This window comes from Ascaphus truei, chromosome 17 (genome assembly GCF_040206685.1).
Source record: "Ascaphus truei isolate aAscTru1 chromosome 17, aAscTru1.hap1, whole genome shotgun sequence".
In the NCBI taxonomy this organism is placed as follows: domain Eukaryota; kingdom Metazoa; phylum Chordata; class Amphibia; order Anura; family Ascaphidae; genus Ascaphus; species Ascaphus truei.
In genome coordinates this window covers 13,855,542-13,881,912 of record NC_134499.1, presented here as the reverse complement: position 1 = coordinate 13,881,912, position 26,371 = coordinate 13,855,542, and the positions used below count along the sequence as shown (strand labels likewise).

At 47.0% G+C, this 26,371-nt stretch overlaps 1 protein-coding gene across 2 annotated transcripts in view; it reads left to right on the top strand.

Moving 5' to 3' along the window:
- MEI1 (meiotic double-stranded break formation protein 1) overlaps window positions 1-26,371 on the top strand; it is a 94,899-nt gene that overhangs the window by 32,020 nt on the left and 36,508 nt on the right. For both annotated transcript variants that reach the window (XM_075574021.1, XM_075574020.1), the window contains 5 exons: window positions 4,107-4,211; window positions 5,936-6,046; window positions 6,736-6,908; window positions 7,645-7,729; window positions 8,312-8,490. In XM_075574021.1, the coding sequence (XP_075430136.1) occupies window positions 4,107-4,211; window positions 5,936-6,046; window positions 6,736-6,908; window positions 7,645-7,729; window positions 8,312-8,490 (653 nt within the window). The remainder of the gene's footprint in view (window positions 1-4,106; window positions 4,212-5,935; window positions 6,047-6,735; window positions 6,909-7,644; window positions 7,730-8,311; window positions 8,491-26,371) is intronic.

Genomic DNA, 26,371 nt, shown 5'->3' with positions numbered 1-26,371 from the left:
GTACTGCCCGCTCCTCTCCTGTGCTGATAAATACAGTACTGCCCGCTCCTCTCCTGTGCTGATACATACAGTACTGCCCGCTCCTCTCCTGCGCTGATACATACAGTACTGCCCGCTCCTCTCCTGCGCTGATATATACAGTACTGCCCGCTCCTCTCCTGTGCTGATAAATACAGTACTGCCCGCTCCTCTCCTGTGCTGATATATACAGTACTGCCCGCTCCTCTCCTGCGCTGATATACAGTACTGCCCGCTCCTCTCCTGTGCTGATAAATACAGTACTGCCCGCTCCTCTCCTGTGCTGATACATACAGTACTGCCCGCTCCTCTCCTGCGCTGATACATACAGTACTGCCCGCTCCTCTCCTGTGCTGATATATACAGTACTGCCCGCTCCTCTCCTGCGCTGATATACAGTACTGCCCGCTCCTCTCCTGTGCTGATAAATACAGTACTGCCCGCTCCTCTCCTGTGCTGATACATACAGTACTGCCCGCTCCTCTCCTGCGCTGATACATACAGTACTGCCCGCTCCTCTCCTGCGCTGATACATACAGTACTGCCCGCTCCTCTCCTGCGCTGATACATACAGTACTGCCTGCTCCTCTCCTGTGCTGATATATACAGTACTGCCCGCTCCTCTCCTGCGCTGATATATAGTACTGCCCGCTCCTCTCCTGTGCTGATAAATACAGTACTGCCCGCTCCTCTCCTGTGCTGATAAATACAGTACTGCCCGCTCCTCTCCTGCGCTGATATACAGTACTGCCCGCTCCTCTCCTGTGCTGATAAATACAGTACTGCCCGCTCCTCTCCTGTGCTGATAAATACAGTACTGCCCGCTCTTCTCCTGCGCTGATATATACAGTACTGCCCGCTCCTCTCCTGCGCTGATAAATACAGTACTGCCCGCTCCTCTCCTGCGCTGATAAATACAGTACTGCCCGCTCCTCTCCTGTGCTGATAAATACAGTACTGCCCGCTCCTCTCCTGCGCTGATAAATATTGAACTGCCCGCTCCTCTCCTGCGCTGATAAATACAGTACTGCCCGCTCCTCTCCTGCGCTGATAAATACAGTACTGCCCGCTCCTCTCCTGCGCTGATAAATACAGTACTGCCCGCTCCTCTCCTGCGCTGATATACAGTACTGCCCGCTCCTGCGCTGATAAATACTGTACTGCCCGCTCCTCTCCTGTGCTGATAAATACAGTACTGCCCGCTCCTCTCCTGCGCTGATACATACAGTACTGCCTGCTCCTCTCCTGTGCTGATATATACAGTACTGCCCGCTCCTCTCCTGCGCTGATATACAGTACTGCCCGCTCCTCTCCTGTGCTGATATATACAGTACTGCCCGCTCCTCTCCTGCGCTGATATACAGTACTGCCCGCTCCTCTCCTGTGCTGATACATACAGTACTGCCCGATCCTCTCCTGCGCTGATACATACAGTACTGCCCGCTCCTCTCCTGCGCTGATACATACAGTACTGCCCGCTCCTCTCCTGCGCTGATATACAGTACTGCCTGCTCCTCTCCTGTGCTGATACATACAGTACTGCCCGCTCCTCTCCTGTGCTGATATATACAGTACTGCCCGCTCCTCTCCTGTGCTGATACATACAGTACTGCCCGCTCCTCTCCTGTGCTGATACATACAGTACTGCCTGCTCCTCTCCTGTGCTGATATATACAGTACTGCCCGCTCCTCTCCTGCGCTGATATACAGTACTGCCCGCTCCTCTCCTGTGCTGATAAATACAGTACTGCCCGCTCCTCTCCTGTGCTGATACATACAGTACTGCCCGCTCCTCTCCTGCGCTGATACATACAGTACTGCCCGCTCCTCTCCTGTGCTGATATATACAGTACTGCCCGCTCCTCTCCTGCGCTGATATACAGTACTGCCCGCTCCTCTCCTGTGCTGATAAATACAGTACTGCCCGCTCCTCTCCTGTGCTGATACATACAGTACTGCCCGCTCCTCTCCTGCGCTGATACATACAGTACTGCCCGCTCCTCTCCTGCGCTGATACATACAGTACTGCCCGCTCCTCTCCTGCGCTGATATACAGTACTGCCTGCTCCACTCCTGCGCTGATACATACAGTACTGCCCGCTCCTCTCCTGTGCTGATATATACAGTACTGCCCGCTCCTCTCCTGTGCTGATACATACAGTACTGCCCGCTCCTCTCCTGTGCTGATACATACAGTACTGCCTGCTCCTCTCCTGTGCTGATATATACAGTACTGCCCGCTCCTCTCCTGCGCTGATATACAGTACTGCCCGCTCCTCTCCTGTGCTGATAAATACAGTACTGCCCGCTCCTCTCCTGTGCTGATACATACAGTACTGCCCGCTCCTCTCATGCGCTGATACATACAGTACTGCCCGCTCCTCTCCTGCGCTGATATATACAGTACTGCCCGCTCCTCTCCTGTGCTGATAAATACAGTACTGCCCGCTCCTCTCCTGTGCTGATATATACAGTACTGCCCGCTCCTCTCCTGCGCTGATATACAGTACTGCCCGCTCCTCTCCTGTGCTGATAAATACAGTACTGCCCGCTCCTCTCCTGTGCTGATACATACAGTACTGCCCGCTCCTCTCCTGCGCTGATACATACAGTACTGCCCGCTCCTCTCCTGTGCTGATATATACAGTACTGCCCGCTCCTCTCCTGCGCTGATATACAGTACTGCCCGCTCCTCTCCTGTGCTGATAAATACAGTACTGCCCGCTCCTCTCCTGTGCTGATACATACAGTACTGCCCGCTCCTCTCCTGCGCTGATACATACAGTACTGCCCGCTCCTCTCCTGCGCTGATACATACAGTACTGCCCGCTCCTCTCCTGCGCTGATACATACAGTACTGCCTGCTCCTCTCCTGTGCTGATATATACAGTACTGCCCGCTCCTCTCCTGCGCTGATATACAGTACTGCCCGCTCCTCTCCTGTGCTGATAAATACAGTACTGCCCGCTCCTCTCCTGTGCTGATAAATACAGTACTGCCCGCTCTTCTCCTGCGCTGATATATACAGTACTGCCCGCTCCTCTCCTGCGCTGATAAATACAGTACTGCCCGCCCCTCTCCTGTGCTGATAAATACAGTACTGCCCGCTCCTCTCCTGTGCTGATAAATACAGTACTGCCCGCCCCTCTCCTGTGCTGATATATACAGTACTGCCCGCTCCTCTCCTGTGCTGATACATACAGTACTGCCCGCTCCTCTCCTGCGCTGATACATACAGTACTGCCTGCTCCTCTCCTGTGCTGATATATACAGTACTGCCCGCTCCTCTCCTGCGCTGATATACAGTACTGCCCGCTCCTCTCCTGTGCTGATAAATACAGTACTGCCCGCTCCTCTCCTGTGCTGATAAATACAGTACTGCCCGCTCTTCTCCTGCGCTGATATATACAGTACTGCCCGCTCCTCTCCTGCGCTGATAAATACAGTACTGCCCGCTCCTCTCCTGCGCTGATAAATACAGTACTGCCCGCTCCTCTCCTGTGCTGATAAATACAGTACTGCCCGCTCCTCTCCTGCGCTGATAAATATTGAACTGCCCGCTCCTCTCCTGCGCTGATAAATACAGTACTGCCCGCTCCTCTCCTGCGCTGATAAATACAGTACTGCCCGCTCCTCTCCTGCGCTGATAAATACAGTACTGCCCGCTCCTCTCCTGCGCTGATATACAGTACTGCCCGCTCCTGCGCTGATAAATACTGTACTGCCCGCTCCTCTCCTGTGCTGATAAATACAGTACTGCCCGCTCCTCTCCTGCGCTGATACATATAGTACTACCCTCTCCTCTCAACAGCGGCCCTTGAGGTATATTATGTGTCCTATCACTGATCTAAGGCCATGAGCAGAATAAACATTTTTATTAACTGATCATCTACATGCACTTCTTGGGAGTTTGATTCGCCGCCCCCTCTGCTCTTTACAGTAACTAAAATAAACTTAACTGAGATGGAAATGTGTAGCTATATCTAGTCATTTTTTTTTTTTACTGCATATTGTATTTCCTTTGGGATTACAAAAAGAAGATGCTGATTTACAGGTGTAAGACCGCGCTGAACACATTTCCTTTACAGCCGACAAGAACCTGCCATTGACTCTGAGTCTCCTTTACCTGGTGCAGCTGAAAAGTCAGCCAAGAAACGAGATGGACAGCACAGACTTTAAACTTCTCTATCATGGTAAGTTAACATATTCCCGGGACAAGGGCTGGCTTTGTCTGACCTCGGAAACGGAAGTGTTACTCCATGACCCCGATATATATAAAGAATTCACTAACAGGTCAAAGAAAACGTGTATAATGTCCTGCAATTTTACCGAGTACTGGGCAGTATTTAACCCTTCAAGGGCAGTTATGGCGTCTTGCTCTTCTGAGGTCACATGGCGCAGTAGCTAGGTCATAATCTTCCTGATGGTGTTTGCAGGGGAGATCACGTTAAAGAACGCAGTCTGCGAGGAAAGGGAACGCAAGGAGGGGGCTTCCGTCCCGTCATCAGTGAGAGAGCAGTCCCTCTGGCACTCAAAGGGTTAGCGATAAAACAAATGAAATCCCCTAGGTGGGAAGCAGGGGGTCTCAGGAGCTGAACCCCATTAATTTCAGCTCCGGGACCCCCTGCTTCCCGAGATTCAGAGCTCTGACGGTGCTGCTGGTATCAAATGGAAGGTTAACGTTGCGCCTATTGGCTCGCGTGACTCAGGCACTTTAAACTTCCATGTTGTTCACCCTGGAGGGGATAGTACCGGGGACACCTTCGGGAGTATGTAAGTTCTGCTCCTGAGACCCCCTGCTTCCCATCAATGCGTTGAAAGAAAGAAAAAGAAACCCCTAGGTGGGAGAACTTCTCCCACTTACTGCTGTGGGCTTACAGCACAGAAATATAGAGGCCGGCAGCACCCCAGCCACACAGTCTGCCTGTTCCCCCCGCTGCTGAGGTGCCTGAAGCCACATTTCATTATCCCGCACCTTATTGATAGCCTTGATGTACCTGGAAAAGTACAGATGCAGCCGTTTTGTGGACACGACCCCCTGTGTGTATCCTAAAGACGTGGTCACAGCGCTGCCATTAAAGCATAAAAACCACTCGTAGAAAAATCCTCAAACAATGGCGTCGCGGCTCTGTGGCCGTCAGTCGCGGTGTCCTGGATTCACAGCGCACAGCGGCCGGGCGGGACCGGCACCTGGTATTTTTATATTCTGTTTTTGATCGTTTAAGGTTTTTTTCAACTTAAAGTTTAATTAAAGCTGGAAGACTATTGAAGCTCTAAGGAGTGACCACTTTGTTTTATTGTTGTCCCATTGCTGAGGTGCCAAGCGACTTGTCTACTAACACCCATATAACTTGAGAGGCAGGGGTGGCCAACTCCAGCCCTCAAGGGCCACCAACAGGTCAGGTTTTTAGGATATCCCTGCTTCAGCAAAGTCAATGACTGAGCCACCTGTGCTGAACCCGGGATATCCTTAAAACCTGACCTGTTGGTGGCCCTTGAGGACTGGAGTTGGCCAGCCCTGCTTTCCAGGCATTGAACTGTGGTGGGACATTGCTGGCGAGCTCTGTCTGCAATTCATATGCAATCCCACCTTACTATACTGAGGTCACTCCAACCGAGGCTCCAAATCCATCGTAATACATCGAACTATTGCAAACCCTCCTGGAATGTGCAGCTCCTAGCAAGAAGCTTCATAGAGCGGAAGAGGAACGCACCATTTTGTTTTTACAGGCGTGTGGTTCTGCGTTATTAAAATACCATTTATTTTCTCGTTCTTAACTCCTTCGCTGCCAGTAACGCCGGCAGCGCACAGCGGTTACATCCTGAAAGTATCTCCAGTACATTTGTTTTTCCTACAACCCTTTTTTCGGTGATAAATGCCCAGCTAGATGGGCCGCTGATACCGTTCATCTTGCAGTGAGTAACTTGTCCGGAAAATGCCGTCCCACCACGGTGAGCCTCCTCCAGCCTTCGTTCAACTTCCTGTACTGCAGCGTCCGCCAGGCGAATACCAGCTGCAGAATGAGAGGTAAATATAACACATTATATTACTTGCTGATGTCCTAATATATATGTGTTTATAGGGGGATGTGTATCAAGTGGTAGCAATTTTTGATCTGCGTCGATGTGCGACAGGTGTACGGAGCTTATTAATCTTGCTTCTTATACTTGGCTCAGGTCCCATCAGGGGCAGCGTTTCTACGCCACCTCGTACCTGGCGCAATTTTTTTTTTTTGGTGCATCGAAACCGTAAAACTTGTCATTCATCTGGTTACAATGTTGCGCCAACTCCTCCCCCAAACTCCTCTGGGTACCGCGCCGCAAAACGCTCACTGCCGCAAATCCGAGCAAAGCTTGTTGATACATTGACTCAAAGTAGCGCTGAGTTCAAAAGATGTCACTCTCACATGTTTTTGGCGCAATGGTCCGGTTGCGACACTTGGAGCGGCGGGCGACTGCGGGGAGCGCCGCGACACTCTGCCGGTGGCCCTGCACGTGGTATATATCCTCCATAATGTCTGGTCTTCACGTGTGCTGCAGAGCATGTTGAAGACACTATGAACAAATTACTGTAAAAAGACAGCAATACTGAAAGTTGTCGTATTTTAGTGTCTTGAATGGGTTCTATTTCTCTCTGTAACGTTCATGTGACGTTTACGAACAAACGAGTCCCACGTGGTCTTCGTCTTTGCCATGACCGCACTTGCTTTTCCCCAGCGGCGGCCATGCTTCTTTCCAACACGTCTCTGATCGAGCTGATAGAGAGGATCCTAGAGCTGACGTGGACTGAATCCCCCTCCTCTCCCAGTGACTCGTGCGAGTCCCTCTGCTGCTCCGCCTGGTTGGTGACGTCTTCCCTGGTGTGTTTCCAGCACAGTCATAGCTTGGAGGTGAGCGATCCTAACACAGGAATATCATCGGTGACAAGATTGGGGGTCAGCACATGTCTTTGTATCTTCCCCGGGGAACACGTGGCCACCAAGCAAAGACCGCTGCGCAAAAGGCTCGCAAAAAAGCAGCTCGGTGTAACCTCTTTCAGCGCCTCTTGTAAGAGGTTATATACATAGAACGGTTCTAGGAACAGCAGTCTATGCAAAAGGCCCAGAATAAACGGCTTCTCATCATCTATAACTCCGTAGTCCCCATATAGGAACAGGATAATATAAAACAATAGACATTGAACTGCTTCTGCCCGTTAGAACGAATATATAGGGGGTAATTCTATATTGTCCGTTTGACTTTCGTGGGGATTTTTGGGGTCAAAACAGCAATAACGGCCACTACGGACAATTCTTATTATCATTATTGTTTATTTGTAAAGCGCCAACACTATTCCGCCGCGCGGTACAATTGGGGGTACAGAGTGATATCACTTACATACCCTGAATGATGTCCGAAGTAAGGGCGGACAAGCGCAAGCAGATACAGGCGGTAATGAGGGCCCTGACCCTGGGAGCTTACAGTCCGGGGGGAATAAGGGAATTACCCCCATCGTCTCTGGCTTTCGCATTCATTGAAGTATATGACTGACGGATGGAATTCCCATACATGATTCTGCTATATATGCTTTCAAACATGTTGCGGTCAAGGCCCAAAAAGTTACACTGTGAATTTGTGTCTTGACAGGTTCACAGAACTATCTGTGTGGATGTGGATAAGATGCTAAATCTTATCTCCTTCAGAAGTAAGGAGAAGTCATCCCTGCTGATAGGTACTGGTTTGATCAGGAGGGGGGTGGGGGGGGGGAGCACTATAACAGACAAATGTAACCTGATTCATCTCACGGAGCCGCAACAATAACAATCAACTGTGCCGCAGCCTCAGGGAAGATGCCGCACTCGTCACCGCGGTTTGCTAGGAAAGTAGGACCACGCCAAACCGGGGTCACGAGGAAAATAAGTCGGGCAACATCTGTATGTTCTGTAGACACCAATAAGGAAAAATGTACCTTCCTTTGTTGCATATTCACTTAATCTTAATATGCATATTCTTTTTGCCAGGAGCTATCATGTACATGCTGGAGGTCCCAGGGAGAAGTGAGTAACGGCACTGTCTCTGAATACAATGGAGCTGACTTTACAGCAGGAGAGCCCATTTTCAAACCCCAGTATTGGCTCCTTGTGACCTTGTGCAAGTCACTTAATCTCCCTGTGCCTCAGTCACAGATGAGCTTGTTGGGACGGTGCCTGTATGTTATGTTAGGGTACAGTGCAGCGTAACAGTTTGTTGGACATTGAGACTAAACTAGACGGGTCACTTCCTATGGTTTCTCCGTTTCTTCACTCCGTTTCAGTCGGCCTCCTCCAGCTTTTGAAAGCAGCGCTGAGACTAGGTTTCTCCTCGTCTCTGCTGACGCTCGTGCAGTCAGGAAGGAGGAAGCAGCCCCTCGCGGAGCAGGACGCTGCCCTCCAGCCCCTGGACATGCAGAGCGTGCTCTACCTTGTGGCATCGTTACAGAATCTCCTCGTACAGGTAACTGCTCGTCTCAGGTGTTCACCTGCACGTAGTCATTCAGGCAATCCAAAAAAACTGTGTAATACGGCAGGCATAAGCTGATAGGGGTCCATGTAAAAATGGATAGGAAGCGAACAGTTCTCATTTGCATGTCATTACCCAGAATCCCTGGCTGCATTGGAAGTATTGTATGCTAAGAGATAATGGGGAAAGGCAGGATTACAGACCTATCTGAGACGTGTGACGGTGCTGTTTATGTTTGCTGTACACTGCGCAGTGGCGGGTGTGTGTGTCACTTTTTTACTCACCATAACTTACTTTGTGTCTGGTTCAAGCAATTCACAATTTCTTCCTTTCGTCAGTAAAGACGCCCTGGGGCTGTGTATCAGGCTCCTGATAAAGGGACATACAGAGGCACACAATACGTTGTTCCTCTTGCAGCTCCGTCTCATGTAATACGTTTCTAATACTAATCTGTTCACTGGAGACGTTCACCTTGGACGTGGCAGTGATTATTTTTTTTTACCGCAGTTAAAAGGAAAAAAGGTCACCACTCTTAAAAGCTGACATATCCCATTACACCTCTTCCCATCTCCTCACTTTCTCTACGTAGCTACTCGCCAAACGTCAAAGTGGAAGAGGGGAAACACTGCACGGGGAAGGTGCAGCTCAGATTTATTATTAGGGCAAAATCAGTCTTGGTAGATCCCACTCGTTTTCTTCAAGTATATCCTGAAATGCAAAAGAGCGACAAACAATACAGTGAACGCAATCAACAATTACATAAACGTGTGACACCGCTGAGGACTTCCATTTTCCAAGAGTGTAGGGGACATCTGGTAAAAAAGTTACCCTAAAAGTGAAGGACCCAGCATCGAAATAAACAAAACTTGACTTGAACTTGTGGACCATAACCAGACTTCCGGTTGATGTTCTTTGATAGTAAGTACTGGGTTTTGTTAGCGTATGTAAGCTGCCCAATGATTTGAAGCTATAAATATGGGCACGCACAAGGTACTAAAGAGTCACAAGCCAAGATTGTCCATTCTCTATAGCAGGGGGGCGAGATTTGGTGGGGGGGAGGGTGTGCGGTGTTAGAGGCGCCGCGATTCCCCGAAGGCAGTTAAAAGAAATGCCGGGGATCGCGCGAGGCCTCTGTAACTTTTTACTTAACTTGGTTCAAGCGCGTCGTCTCCATGGCAACCGGCGACAAATGACGCCGCGGTGTCACGTGCCGTCACGCCAACGAGTCGCCGAAGACAAGGTAGGAGACATTGCAGGGGCCTCACGCGATCCCCCGGCATTTAATTTAAATGCCGTGGGGGATATTGCAGGGCCTCTGCAACCGCCGCGCCTCCCCCTGAATAATCTTGCGCCCACCCTTTAAGGCGCACTCCCCATTTTGCGCAACCCTGCTCTATAGCTTAGATATAGTCAGTTTCCCTCATGAGCAAGCAAGTGAAATGTAGCACAGTTTACTTATTATCTCTGTGGTGCTCTAAGAAATCATCAGCAATAGTCATTTTCCACTTAGATTGTAAGCTCTTTGGGGCAGGGACTCCTTTTCCTTATATTACTTTTATGTCTGAAGCGCTTATTCCCAGTATGTTATATTACTATGTCCCGTGTATCACTGCTGTGAGGCGCTGTATACATGGATGGCGCTATATACAGACAGACAGACACCCACCCACAGCGCTACTCACATAACAGTAACTGGCATTATAGAGACAAACGATGAACAAATGCGGGTTAGACAAACAAAATATTAAGATGCCTGCGAATGGAAGATAACACGTACAAGAGAGCGCAGGAGAGAAATGAAAATAAGAAGAGTGAAAAAAAAGTCTCCCCCAAAGTGACATTGGGACGTGCGGCCGTACGAAGCAACAGAGGAGGAGGACGGGGGCGTGCATTTAATAATGACAATGTACAAGGTTATTTCTCTGCTTGTCATGTGTTTCCCAGTGGCAAAAAAAATAAATCTGCCTGGTCTGTGGTGACGTAAATCTATACGGTTCAGCTGTAGTAAACGTGATTAATGAGAGCCCCGCCATGGCCCAGGACGCACGCAGAATAATACCGGTTTGAAGGGTGTCACGGAGCATATTATTTTTCCATCGATTTTCTCCTTTTTGTTGAAGTTTCACAAAGAAAAGTCCGAGCTGGAGATGAGGAAGTCCGAGAGTTTGCTACAGAGTACAAGGAGAATGGCTCCAGGTTTGTAGGGAGGCTTTATCAAGTCTTATGTCCTATTCTAATAGGATGGCATCGCATCGGTACGCATTGTAGGGCCAGCAATGTACACAGCGCTTTACAGAGGTATTATACATAAAGCGTATATAAAAGTAAACAGTAGGAGAAAGGATTCCCTGACCAGAAGAGCTTACAATCTAAAAAGATTATTATATATTACTTATCTTAATTCTAGTAATGAATGTCTGAAGCAACACGTATTTGTGTGTGTGTGTGTCCAAAGTATAGGATCCAGGGAGTCCCCGGAACTGGACCTGAGATAGTTACCAGTAAAGGTATGTAGTCCCATGCAGGGGAAACAAAATGGCGGATTAAATCTCCCATGTGATGCGAGATTTAACCAGGAAATAGCACCTTTATCGGTCGGTATCTGGGGAACTATGGGGTCAAATTCTTAAAAAACAAACAAAAGTGGGGCAGATGGGCGGGCCTGCTGCTTTATGACCAATCCATGCAATATCCTACAGGTGTTTTATTAAATAAATCAGTTCTGTAGTATTCGATAATACTACATTTAAAAATAAAATAAAAATATTCAACTCTTAATGGTTTTTAATACTGAGCATCCTTTGATTTATATAGCAGGTTTTAGCCACTTCCCCAGCAGTGCAAGACCTGTGTAACACTTTCCTGTTTGTGATCATTTGTTGCCAATATTCCCAGCAGTTTGAGGTGCAAACTGAACAATAGATAATGTTACCTCAGTAATATAAGAATACATTGTAGCTGCTGAGTTACACTGACTGAAGGATTGATATGAAACTGAATGGCAGCCATTTAGTAAACCCAGGAAAGCAGAGTCTTTGCTGATCGATCACGGGAGAACGAAATGATCGACGACTTACGTACTGTAATTAGTTTTCAATAAAGGTAATCAGAGGCATATTTTGAAACAAAAAAAATAATATTTTTTTTATGTGCCGCTTCAACTGCTTCTAACCACAACAAATGATCAAAAAAATACCAAATCCAAACAGAACCACCCAACACAAACTGATCATTTGTAGCCCATTTTAACATCGCATTATTACAGCCAGACACATTGATTTGCTGAACACTTTCTTATTTTTAAAGAAGTAAATATACAGCAGTGACAGAATATTCCAGTAACAGAAGGAGCAGATATTTTATGCAACGATAACGCTCCTGAACTGTCCCCACACTTTCATTCAATAGTTCTTTTGGTAGGCGGCTCTGAACTATATACGCTGCAGAGATATGGGTGTTATCAGCGCTGCTGTGCCCATAATACAGGAGCGCTGAGAAGAATGATCATTATAATTATTCCGCCGCACGGCGCAGGGGGGGGTACGGAGTTATGCATATTACAGAAACAAAATGACATAACAATAAGGGCAGACAAGCACAAACAGATACGGAAGGTACTGCTCATAAGAGCTGACACTGTAGATCAGGAGTGACCAATTCCAGTCCTCAAGGGCCACAAATAAGTCAGGTTTTCGGGCTATCCCTGCTTCAGCACAAGTGGCTGAGCCATTGATTGAGAGCCACCTGTGCTGAAGCAGGGACATCCTGGAAACCTGACCTGTTGCTGGCCCTTGTGGACTGGAGTTGGTCACTCATGCATTCGAGGGAATAAGGGGAAATGTTGAAACAAATGATAAAGTGACTGCTCATTGTGGGACGCAGTATGAATCATGGTCCCGCCACATGTAGCTGAATCTAATGAGCTTCAGGGGGTGTGGATGTCAGGGGGTGTTGGATAGCAGTGTAGTTTGGATAATTAGTCTTGTTTATCCGGGCGATCCTGCAAGCTGTCAGATAAATAGGAGTCGCTGTGTCCAAGAGGAGGACATTTTTATTTATCTCTAAGGTAGTCTCATAAATAGTCGTCTGCAGCGATTTCCTGTTTATTTCCATGGTGATGCTGACTCAATTGTTATTCACATGCGAAGGACAACAATCAATGGGAAGAGGTTAAAGGGAGACTAGAAAGACCTTGCCTGTCTAATGGTGACTGATAAGGGGTGAAGGAGCAAGAGAGGGAGAAAGGGAGGGAGGAAAAGGAGAGAGACAGAAAGAGGGGGAAGGGACAAGAGGTATGGAGAGAGAACTGGAAAACAATTGTGCAGCAAAAACATTATCACACCTGTAGGAGTAAAAATAGGATAGAAGAACAATGAGAAATAGAAACAATGAATGGGAGTCGGCTCCCCACCCCTCTTTGCTGGGAAATAAAAAGGCTTTTCAGTGAAAAATTGTATTAAATATATGAGGGTTATTCATTTAAACTGATAGAGCCAATCGGGGAAACGCTGGTCTGCTAAACATGCACAAAATCACGTGTGAATATCCTTCGGGGGGGGGGGTGGAAATTCTTCCTTTCATGAAATCCTGACACGTGAGCTTGTTCCTTCTGGAGGACCCAGTAACCCCTTTCTAAAACCATTGTTTTATTATATGGTGGGGTGAGCATTGCCTGTGTGTTATTATATGGTGGGGTGAGCGTTGCCTGTGTGTTATTATATGGTGGGGTGAGCGTTGTCTGTGTGTTATTATATGGTGGGGTGAGCATTGCCTGTGTGTTATTATATGGTGGGGTGAGCATTGCCTGTGTGTTATTACATGGTGGGGTGAGCGTTGCCTGTGTGTTATTATATGGCGGGGTGATCATTGCCTGTGTGTTATTATATGGTGGGGTGAGCGTTGCCTGTGTGTTATTACATGGTGGGGTGAGCGTTGCCTGTGTGTTATTATATGGCGGGGTGATCATTGCCTGTGTGTTATTATATGGCGGGGTGAGCATTGCCTGTGTGTTATTATATGGCGGGGTGAGCATTGCCTGTGTGTTATTATATGGTGGGGTGAGCATTGCCTGTGTGTTATTATATGGTGGGGTTAGCGTTGCCTGTGTGTTATTACATGGTGGGGTGAGCGTTGCCTGTGTGTTATTATATGGCGGGGTGAGCATTGCCTGTGTGTTATTATATGGTGGGGTGAGCGTTGCCTGTGTGTTATTATATGGTGGGGTGAGCATTGTCTGTGTGTTATTATATAGTGGGGTGAGCATTGTCTGTGTGTTATTATATGGTGGGGTGAGCATTGCCTGTGTGTTATTATATGGTGCGGTGAGCTTTGCCTGTGTGTTATTATATGGTGGGGTGAGCGTTGCCTGTGTGTTATTATATGGTGGCGTTAGCGTTGCCTGTGTGTTATTATATGGTGGGGTGAGCGTTGTCTGTGTGTTATTATATGGCGGGGTGAGCATTGCCTGTGTGTTATTATATGGTGGGGTGAGCGTTGCCTGTGTGTTATTATATGGTGGGGTGAGCGTTGTCTGTGTGTTATTATATAGTGGGGTGAGCATTGTCTGTGTGTTATTATATGGTGGGGTGAGCATTGCCTGTGTGTTATTATATGGTGCGGTGAGCTTTGCCTGTGTGTTATTATATGGTGGGGTGAGCGTTGCCTGTGTGTTATTATATGGTGGGGTTAGCGTTGCCTGTGTGTTATTATATGGTGGGGTGAGCGTTGCCTGTGTGTTATTATATGGTGGGGTGAGCGTTGCCTGTGTGTTATTACATGGTGGGGTGAGCGTTGCCTGTGTGTTATTATATGGTGGGGTGAGCATTGCCTGTGTGTTATTATATGGTGGGGTGAGCATTGTCTGTGTGTTATTATATGGTGGGGTGAGCATTGTCTGTGTGTTATTATATGGTGGGGTGAGCGTTGCCTGTGTGTTATTATATGGTGGGGTGAGCATTGTCTGTGTGTTATTATATAGTGGGGTGAGCATTGTCTGTGTGTTATTATATGGTGGGGTGAGCATTGCCTGTGTGTTATTATATGGTGCGGTGAGCTTTGCCTGTGTGTTATTATATGGTGGGGTGAGCGTTGCCTGTGTGTTATTATATGGTGGGGTTAGCGTTGCCTGTGTGTTATTATATGGTGGGGTGAGCGTTATATGGTGGGGTGAGCATTGTCTGTGTGTTATTATATGGTGGGGTGAGCATTGTCTGTGTGTTATTATATGGTGGGGTGAGCATTGCCTGTGTGTTATTATATGGTGGGGTGAGCATTGCCTGTGTGTTATTATATGGTGGGGTGTGCATTGCCTGTGTGTTATTATATGGTGGGGTGAGCATTGCCTGTGTGTTATTATATGGTGGGGTGAGCATTGCCTGTGTGTTATTACATGGTGGGGTGAGCATTGCCTGTGTGTTATTATATGGTGGGGTGAGCATTGCCTGTGTGTTATTACATGGTGGGGTGAGCATTGCCTGTGTGTTATTATATGGTGGGGTGAGCATTGCCTGTGTGTTATTATATGGTGGGGTGAGCATTGCCTTTGTGTTATTATATGGTGGGGTGAGCATTGCCTGTGTGTTATTATATGGTGGGGTGAGCATTGCCTGTGTGTTATTATATGGTGGGGTGAGCATTGCCTGTGTGTTATTACATGGTGGGGTGAGCATTGCCTGTGTGTTATTACATGGTGGGGTGAGCATTGCCTGTGTGTTATTATATGGTGGGGTGAGCATTGCCTGTGTGTTATTATATGGTGGGGTGAGCATTGCCTGAGTGTTATTATATGGTGGGGTGAGCATTGCCTGTGTGTTATTATATGGTGGGGTGAGCATTGCCTGTGTGTTATTACATGGTGGGGTGAGCATTGCCTGTGTGTTATTACATGGTGGGGTGAGCATTGCCTGTGTGTTATTATATGGTGGGGTGAGCATTGCCTGTGTGTTATTATATGGTGGGGTGAGCATTGCCTGAGTGTTATTATATGGTGGGGTGAGCATTGTCTGTGTTATTATATGGTGGGGTGAGCATTGCCTGTGTGTTATTATATGGTGGGGTGTGCATTGCCTGTGTGTTATTATATGGTGGGGTGAGCATTGCCTGTGTATTATTATATGGTGGGGTGAGCATTGCCTTTGTGTTATTATATGGTGGGGTGAGCATTGCCTGTGTGTTATTATATGGTGGGGTGAGCATTGCCTTTGTGTTATTATATGGTGGGGTGAGCATTGCCTGTGTGTTATTATATGGTGGGGTGAGCATTGCCTGTGTGTTATTACATGGTGGGGTGAGCATTGCCTGTGTGTTATTATATGGTGGGGTGAGCATTGCCTGTGTGTTATTACATGGTGGGGTGAGCATTGCCTGTGTGTTATTATATGGTGGGGTGAGCATTGCCTGTGTGTTATTACATGGTGGGGTGAGCATTGCCTGTGTGTTATTACATGGTGGGGTGAGCATTGCCTGTGTGTTATTATATGGTGGGGTGAGCATTGCCTGTGTGTTATTATATGGTGGGGTGAGCATTGTCTGTGTGTTATTATATGGTGGGGTGAGCATTGCCTTTGTGTTATTATATGGTGGGGCGAGCATTGTCTGTGTGTTATTATATGGTGGGGTGAGCATTGCCTGTGTGTTATTATATGGTGGGGTGAGCATTGCCTGTGTGTTATTATATGGTGGGGTGAGCATTGCCTTTGTGTTATTATATGGTGGGGTGAGCATTGCCTGTGTGTTATTATATGGTGGGGTGAGCATTGCCTGTGTGTTATTACATGGTGGGGTGAGCATTGCCTGTGTGTTATTATATGGTGGGGTGAGCATTGCCTGTGTGTTATTACATGGTGGGGTGAGCATTGCCTGTGTGTTATTATATGGTGGGGTGAGCATTGCCTGTGTGTTATTATATGGTGGGGTGAGCATTGCCTGTGTGTTATTATATGGTGGGGTGAGCATTGCCTGAGTGTTATTATATGGTGGGGTGAGCATTGCCTGTGTGTTATTACATGGTGGGGTGAGCATTGCCTGTGTGTTATTATATGGTGGGGTGAGCATTGCCTGTGTGTTATTACATGGTGGGGTGAGCATTGCCTGTGTGTTATTATATGGTGGGGTGAGCATTGCCTGTGTTATTACATGGTGGGGTGAGCATTGCCTGTGTGTTATTATATGGTGGGGTGAGCATTGCCTGTGTGTTATTATATGGTGGGGTGAGCATTGCCTGTGTGTTATTATATGGTGGGGTGAGCATTGCCTGAGTGTTATTATATGGTGGGGTGAGCATTGCCTGTGTGTTATTACATGGTGGGGTGAGCATTGCCTGTGTGTTATTATATGGTGGGGTGAGCATTGCCTGTGTGTTATTACATGTTGGGGTGAGCATTGCCTGTGTGTTATTATATGGTGGGGTGAGCATTGCCTGTGTGTTATTATATGGTGGGGTGAGCATTGCCTGAGTGTTATTATATGGTGGGGTGAGCATTGTCTGTGTTATTATATGGTGGGGTGAGCATTGCCTGTGTGTTATTATATGGTGGGGTGAGCATTGCCTGTGTGTTATTATATGGTGGGGTGAGCATTGCCTGTGTGTTATTATATGGTGGGGTGAGCATTGCCTGTGTGTTATAATATGGTGGGGTGAGCGTTGCCTGTGTGTTATTATATGGTGGGGTGAGCATTGCCTTTGTGTTATTATATGGTGGGGTGAGCATTGCCTGTGTGTTATTATATGGTGGGGTGAGCATTGCCTGTGTGTTATTACATGGTGGGGTGAGCATTGCCTGTGTGTTATTATATGGTGGGGTGAGCATTGCCTGTGTGTTATTATATGGTGGGGTGAGCATTGCCTGTGTGTTATTATATGGTGGGGTGAGCATTGCCTGAGTGTTATTATATGGTGGGGTGAGCATTGCCTGTGTGTTATTACATGGTGGGGTGAGCATTGCCTGTGTGTTATTATATGGTGGGGTGAGCATTGCCTGTGTGTTATTACATGGTGGGGTGAGCATTGCCTGTGTGTTATTATATGGTGGGGTGAGCATTGCCTGTGTGTTATTATATGGTGGGGTGAGCATTGCCTGTGTGTTATTATATGGTGGGGTGAGCATTGCCTGAGTGTTATTATATGGTGGGGTGAGCATTGTCTGTGTTATTATATGGTGGGGTGAGCATTGCCTGTGTGTGTTATTATATGGTGGGGTGAGCGTTGCCTGTGTGTTATTATATGGTGGGGTGAGCGTTGCCTGTGTGTTATTATATGGTGGGGTGAGCATTGCCTGTGTGTTATTACATGGTGGGGTGAGCATTGCCTGTGTGTTATTACATGGTGGGGTGAGCATTGCCTGTGTGTTATTACATGGTGGGGTGAGCATTGCCTGTGTGTTATTATATGGTGGGGTGAGCATTGCCTGTGTGTTATTATATGGTGGGGTGAGCATTGCCTGTGTGTTATTATATGGTGGGGTGAGCATTGCCTGTGTGTTATTATATGGTGGGGTGAGCATTGCCTGTGTGTTATTATATGGTGGGGTGAGCATTGCCTGTGTGTTATTATATGGTGGGGTGAGCATTGCCTGTGTGTTATTATATGGTGGGGTGAGCATTGGCTTTGTGTTATTATATAGTGGGGTGAGCATTGCCTGTGTGTTATTACATGGTGGGGTGAGCATTGCCTGTGTGTTATTATATGGTGGGGTGAGCATTGCCTGTGTGTTATTACATGGTGGGGTGAGCATTGCCTGTGTGTTATTATATGGTGGGGTGAGCGTTGCCTGTGTGTTATTATATGGTGGGGTGAGCGTTGCCTGTGTGTTATTATATGGTGGGGTGAGCATTGCATATGGTGGGGTGAGCATTGCCTGTGTGTTATTATATGGTGGGGTGAGCATTGCCTGTGTGTTATTATATGGTGGGGTGAGCATTGTCTCTGTGTTATTATATGGTGGGGTGAGCATTTTCTGTGTGTTATTATATGGTGGGGTGAGCATTGTCTGTGTGTTATTATATGGTGGGGTGAGCATTGTCTGTGTGTTATTATATGGTGGGGTGAGCATTGCCTGTGTGTTATTATATGGTGGGGTGAGCATTGTCTGTGTGTTATTATATGGTGGGGTGAGCATTGCCTGTGTGTTATTACATGGTGGGGTGAGCATTGCCTGTGTGTTATTACATGGTGGGGTGAGCATTGCCTGTGTGTTATTATATGGTGGGGTGAGCATTGCCTGTGTGTTATTATATGGTGGGGTGAGCATTGCCTGAGTGTTATTATATGGTGGGGTGAGCATTGCCTGTGTGTTATTATATGGTGGGGTGAGCATTGCCTGTGTGTTATTACATGGTGGGGTGAGCATTGCCTGTGTGTTATTACATGGTGGGGTGAGCATTGCCTGTGTGTTATTATATGGTGGGGTGAGCATTGCCTGTGTGTTATTATATGGTGGGGTGAGCATTGCCTGAGTGTTATTATATGGTGGGGTGAGCATTGTCTGTGTTATTATATGGTGGGGTGAGCATTGCCTGTGTATTATTATATGGTGGGGTGAGCATTGCCTTTGTGTTATTATATGGTGGGGTGAGCATTGCCTGTGTGTTATTATATGGTGGGGTGAGCATTGCCTGTGTGTTATTACATGGTGGGGTGAGCATTGCCTGTGTGTTATTACATGGTGGGGTGAGCATTGCCTGTGTGTTATTATATGGTGGGGTGAGCATTGCCTGTGTGTTATTATATGGTGGGGTGAGCATTGTCTGTGTGTTATTATAGGGTGGGGTGAGCATTGCCTTTGTGTTATTATATGGTGGGGCGAGCATTGTCTGTGTGTTATTATATGGTGGGGTGAGCATTGCCTGTGTGTTATTATATGGTGGGGTGAGCATTGCCTGTGTGTTATTATATGGTGGGGTGAGCATTGCCTTTGTGTTATTATATGGTGGGGTGAGCATTGCCTGTGTGTTATTATATGGTGGGGTGAGCATTGCCTGTGTGTTATTACATGGTGGGGTGAGCATTGCCTGTGTGTTATTATATGGTGCGGTGAGCATTGCCTGTGTGTTATTACATGGTGGGGTGAGCATTGCCTGTGTGTTATTATATGGTGGGGTGAGCATTGCCTGTGTGTTATTATATGGTGGGGTGAGCATTGCCTGTGTGTTATTATATGGTGGGGTGAGCATTGCCTGTGTGTTATTACATGGTGGGGTGAGCATTGCCTGTGTGTTATTATATGGTGGGGTGAGCATTGCCTGTGTGTTATTATATGGTGGGGTGAGCATTGCCTGTGTGTTATTATATGGTGGGGTGAGCATTGCCTGTGTGTTATTATATGGTGGGGTGAGCATTGCCTGTGTGTTATTATATGGTGGGGTGAGCATTGCCTGAGTGTTATTATATGGTGGGGTGAGCATTGTCTGTGTTATTATATGGTGGGGTGAGCATTGCCTGTGTGTGTTATTATATGGTGGGGTGAGCGTTGCCTGTGTGTTATTATATGGTGGGGTGAGCGTTGCCTGTGTGTTATTATATGGTGGGGTGAGCATTGCCTGTGTGTTATTACATGGTGGGGTGAGCATTGCCTGTGTGTTATTACATGGTGGGGTGAGCATTGCCTGTGTGTTATTACATGGTGGGGTGAGCATTGCCTGTGTGTTATTACATGGTGGGGTGAGCATTGCCTGTGTGTTATTATATGGTGGGGTGAGCATTGCCTGTGTGTTATTATATGGTGGGGTGAGCATTGCCTGTGTGTTATTATATGGTGGGGTGAGCATTGCCTGTGTGTTATTATATGGTGGGGTGAGCATTGCCTGTGTGTTATTATATGGTGGGGTGAGCATTGCCTGTGTGTTATTATATGGTGGGGTGAGCATTGGCTTTGTGTTATTATATAGTGGGGTGAGCATTGCCTGTGTGTTATTACATGGTGGGGTGAGCATTGCCTGTGTGTTATTATATGGTGGGGTGAGCATTGCCTGTGTGTTATTACATGGTGGGGTGAGCATTGCCTGTGTGTTATTATATGGTGGGGTGAGCGTTGCCTGTGTGTTATTATATGGTGGGGTGAGCGTTGCCTGTGTGTTATTATATGGTGGGGTGAGCATTGCATATGGTGGGGTGAGCATTGCCTGTGTGTTATTATATGGTGGGGTGAGCATTGCCTGTGTGTTATTATATGGTGGGGTGAGCATTGTCTCTGTGTTATTATATGGTGGGGTGAGCATTTTCTGTGTGTTATTATATGGTGGGGTGAGCATTGTCTGTGTGTTATTATATGGTGGGGTGAGCATTGTCTGTGTGTTATTATATGGTGGGGTGAGCATTGCCTGTGTGTTATTATATGGTGGGGTGAGCATTGTCTGTGTGTTATTATATGGTGGGGTGAGCATTGCCTGTGTGTTATTACATGGTGGGGTGAGCATTGCCTGTGTGTTATTACATGGTGGGGTGAGCATTGCCTGTGTGTTATTATATGGTGGGGTGAGCATTGCCTGTGTGTTATTATATGGTGGGGTGAGCATTGCCTGAGTGTTATTATATGGTGGGGTGAGCATTGCCTGTGTGTTATTATATGGTGGGGTGAGCATTGCCTGTGTGTTATTACATGGTGGGGTGAGCATTGCCTGTGTGTTATTACATGGTGGGGTGAGCATTGCCTGTGTGTTATTATATGGTGGGGTGAGCATTGCCTGTGTGTTATTATATGGTGGGGTGAGCATTGCCTGAGTGTTATTATATGGTGGGGTGAGCATTGTCTGTGTTATTATATGGTGGGGTGAGCATTGCCTGTGTGTTATTATATGGTGGGGTGTGCATTGCCTGTGTGTTATTATATGGTGGGGTGAGCATTGCCTGTGTATTATTATATGGTGGGGTGAGCATTGCCTTTGTGTTATTATATGGTGGGGTGAGCATTGCCTGTGTGTTATTATATGGTGGGGTGAGCATTGCCTTTGTGTTATTATATGGTGGGGTGAGCATTGCCTGTGTGTTATTATATGGTGGGGTGAGCATTGCCTGTGTGTTATTACATGGTGGGGTGAGCATTGCCTGTGTGTTATTATATGGTGGGGTGAGCATTGCCTGTGTGTTATTACATGGTGGGGTGAGCATTGCCTGTGTGTTATTATATGGTGGGGTGAGCATTGCCTGTGTGTTATTACATGGTGGGGTGAGCATTGCCTGTGTGTTATTACATGGTGGGGTGAGCATTGCCTGTGTGTTATTATATGGTGGGGTGAGCATTGCCTGTGTGTTATTATATGGTGGGGTGAGCATTGCCTTTGTGTTATTATATGGTGGGGTGAGCATTGCCTGTGTGTTATTATATGGTGGGGTGAGCATTGCCTGTGTGTTATTACATGGTGGGGTGAGCATTGCCTGTGTGTTATTATATGGTGGGGTGAGCATTGCCTGTGTGTTATTACATGGTGGGGTGAACATTGCCTGTGTGTTATTATATGGTGGGGTGAGCATTGCCTGTGTGTTATTACATGGTGGGGTGAGCATTGCCTGTGTGTTATTACATGGTGGGGTGAGCATTGCCTGTGTGTTATTATATGGTGGGGTGAGCATTGCCTGTGTGTTATTATATGGTGGGGTGAGCATTGTCTGTGTGTTATTATAGGGTGGGGTGAGCATTGCCTTTGTGTTATTATATGGTGGGGCGAGCATTGTCTGTGTGTTATTATATGGTGGGGTGAGCATTGCCTGTGTGTTATTATATGGTGGGGTGAGCATTGCCTGTGTGTTATTATATGGTGGGGTGAGCATTGCCTTTGTGTTATTATATGGTGGGGTGAGCATTGCCTGTGTGTTATTATATGGTGGGGTGAGCATTGCCTGTGTGTTATTACATGGTGGGGTGAGCATTGCCTGTGTGTTATTATATGGTGCGGTGAGCATTGCCTGTGTGTTATTACATGGTGGGGTGAGCATTGCCTGTGTGTTATTATATGGTGGGGTGAGCATTGCCTGTGTGTTATTATATGGTGGGGTGAGCATTGCCTGTGTGTTATTATATGGTGGGGTGAGCATTGCCTGAGTGTTATTATATGGTGGGGTGAGCATTGCCTGTGTGTTATTACATGGTGGGGTGAGCATTGCCTGTGTGTTATTATATGGTGGGGTGAGCATTGCCTGTGTGTTATTACATGGTGGGGTGAGCATTGCCTGTGTGTTATTATATGGTGGGGTGAGCATTGCCTGTGTTATTACATGGTGGGGTGAGCATTGCCTGTGTGTTATTATATGGTGGGGTGAGCATTGCCTGTGTGTTATTATATGGTGGGGTGAGCATTGCCTGTGTGTTATTACATGGTGGGGTGAGCATTGCCTGTGTGTTATTATATGGTGGGGTGAGCATTGCCTGTGTGTTATTATATGGTGGGGTGAGCATTGCCTGTGTGTTATTATATGGTGGGGTGAGCATTGCCTGAGTGTTATTATATGGTGGGGTGAGCATTGCCTGTGTGTTATTACATGGTGGGGTGAGCATTGCCTGTGTGTTATTATATGGTGGGGTGAGCATTGCCTGTGTGTTATTACATGGTGGGGTGAGCATTGCCTGTGTGTTATTATATGGTGGGGTGAGCATTGCCTGTGTGTTATTATATGGTGGGGTGAGCATTGCCTGTGTGTTATTATATGGTGGGGTGAGCATTGCCTGAGTGTTATTATATGGTGGGGTGAGCATTGTCTGTGTTATTATATGGTGGGGTGAGCATTGCCTGTGTGTTATTATATGGTGGGGTGAGCATTGCCTGTGTGTTATTATATGGTGGGGTGAGCATTGCCTGTGTGTTATTACATGGTGGGGTGAGCATTGCCTGTGTGTTATTATATGGTGGGGTGAGCATTGCCTGTGTGTTATTATATGGTGGGGTGAGCATTGCCTGAGTGTTATTATATGGTGGGGTGAGCATTGTCTGTGTTATTATATGGTGGGGTGAGCATTGCCTGTGTGTTATTATATGGTGGGGTGAGCATTGCCTGTGTGTTATTATATGGTGGGGTGAGCATTGCCTGTGTGTTATTATATGGTGGGGTGAGCATTGCCTGTGTGTTATTATATGGTGGGGTGAGCATTGCCTGAGTGTTATTATATGGTGGGGTGAGCATTGTCTGTGTTATTATATGGTGGGGTGAGCATTGCCTGTGTGTTATTATATGGTGGGGTGAGCATTGCCTGTGTGTTATTATATGGTGGGGTGAGCATTGCCTGTGTGTTATTACATGGTGGGGTGAGCATTGCCTGTGTGTTATTATATGGTGGGGTGAGCATTGCCTGTGTGTTATTATATGGTGGGGTGAGCATTGCCTGAGTGTTATTATATGGTGGGGTGAGCATTGTCTGTGTTATTATATGGTGGGGTGAGCATTGCCTGTGTGTTATTATATGGTGGGGTGAGCATTGCCTGTGTGTTATTATATGGTGGGGTGAGCATTGCCTGTGTGTTATTATATGGTGGGGTGAGCATTGCCTGTGTGTTATTATATGGTGGGGTGAGCATTGCCTGTGTGTTATTATATGGTGCGGTGAGCATTGCCTTTGTGTTATTATATGGTGGGGTGAGCATTGCCTGTGTGTTATTATATGGTGGGGTGAGCATTGCCTGTGTGTTATTATATGGTGGGGTGAGCATTGCCTGTGTGTTATTACATGGTGGGGTGAGCGTTGCCTGTGTGTTATTACATGGTGGGGTGAGCATTGCCTGTGTGTTATTACATGGTGGGGTGAGCGTTGCCTGTGTGTTATTATATGGTGGGGTGAGCATTGCCTGTGTGTTATTATATGGTGGGGTGTGCATTGCCTGAGTGTTATTATATGGTGGGGTGAGCATTGCCTGTGTGTGTTATTATATGGTGGGGTGAGCGTTGCCTGTGTGTTATTATATGGTGGGGTGAGCGTTGCCTGTGTGTTATTATATGGTGGGGTGAGCATTGCCTGTGTGTTATTACATGGTGGGGTGAGCATTGCCTGTGTGTTATTACATGGTGGGGTGAGCATTGCCTGTGTGTTATTACATGGTGGGGTGAGCATTGCCTGTGTGTTATTATATGGTGGGGTGAGCATTGCCTGTGTGTTATTATATGGTGGGGTGAGCATTGCCTGTGTGTTATTATATGGTGGGGTGAGCATTGCCTGTGTGTTATTATATGGTGGGGTGAGCATTGCCTGTGTGTTATTATATGGTGGGGTGAGCATTGCCTGTGTGTTATTATATGGTGGGGTGAGCATTGCCTGTGTGTTATTATATGGTGGGGTGAGCATTGGCTTTGTGTTATTATATAGTGGGGTGAGCATTGCCTGTGTGTTATTACATGGTGGGGTGAGCATTGCCTGTGTGTTATTATATGGTGGGGTGAGCATTGCCTGTGTGTTATTACATGGTGGGGTGAGCATTGCCTGTGTGTTATTATATGGTGGGGTGAGCGTTGCCTGTGTGTTATTATATGGTGGGGTGAGCGTTGCCTGTGTGTTATTATATGGTGGGGTGAGCATTGCATATGGTGGGGTGAGCATTGCCTGTGTGTTATTATATGGTGGGGTGAGCATTGCCTGTGTGTTATTATATGGTGGGGTGAGCATTGTCTCTGTGTTATTATATGGTGGGGTGAGCATTTTCTGTGTGTTATTATATGGTGGGGTGAGCATTGTCTGTGTGTTATTATATGGTGGGGTGAGCATTGTCTGTGTGTTATTATATGGTGGGGTGAGCATTGCCTGTGTGTTATTATATGGTGGGGTGAGCATTGTCTGTGTGTTATTATATGGTGGGGTGAGCATTGCCTGTGTGTTATTACATGGTGGGGTGAGCATTGCCTGTGTGTTATTACATGGTGGGGTGAGCATTGCCTGTGTGTTATTATATGGTGGGGTGAGCATTGCCTGTGTGTTATTATATGGTGGGGTGAGCATTGCCTGAGTGTTATTATATGGTGGGGTGGGCATTGCCTGTGTGTTATTATATGGTGGGGTGAGCATTGCCTGTGTGTTATTACATGGTGGGGTGAGCATTGCCTGTGTGTTATTACATGGTGGGGTGAGCATTGCCTGTGTGTTATTATATGGTGGGGTGAGCATTGCCTGTGTGTTATTATATGGTGGGGTGAGCATTGCCTGAGTGTTATTATATGGTGGGGTGAGCATTGTCTGTGTTATTATATGGTGGGGTGAGCATTGCCTGTGTATTATTATATGGTGGGGTGAGCATTGCCTTTGTGTTATTATATGGTGGGGTGAGCATTGCCTGTGTGTTATTATATGGTGGGGTGAGCATTGCCTTTGTGTTATTATATGGTGGGGTGAGCATTGCCTGTGTGTTATTATATGGTGGGGTGAGCATTGCCTGTGTGTTATTACATGGTGGGGTGAGCATTGCCTGTGTGTTATTATATGGTGGGGTGAGCATTGCCTGTGTGTTATTACATGGTGGGGTGAGCATTGCCTGTGTGTTATTATATGGTGGGGTGAGCATTGCCTGTGTGTTATTACATGGTGGGGTGAGCATTGCCTGTGTGTTATTACATGGTGGGGTGAGCATTGCCTGTGTGTTATTATATGGTGGGGTGAGCATTGCCTGTGTGTTATTATATGGTGGGGTGAGCATTGTCTGTGTGTTATTATATGGTGGGGTGAGCATTGCCTTTGTGTTATTATATGGTGGGGCGAGCATTGTCTGTGTGTTATTATATGGTGGGGTGAGCATTGCCTGTGTGTTATTATATGGTGGGGTGAGCATTGCCTGTGTGTTATTATATGGTGGGGTGAGCATTGCCTTTGTGTTATTATATGGTGGGGTGAGCATTGCCTGTGTGTTATTATATGGTGGGGTGAGCATTGCCTGTGTGTTATTACATGGTGGGGTGAGCATTGCCTGTGTG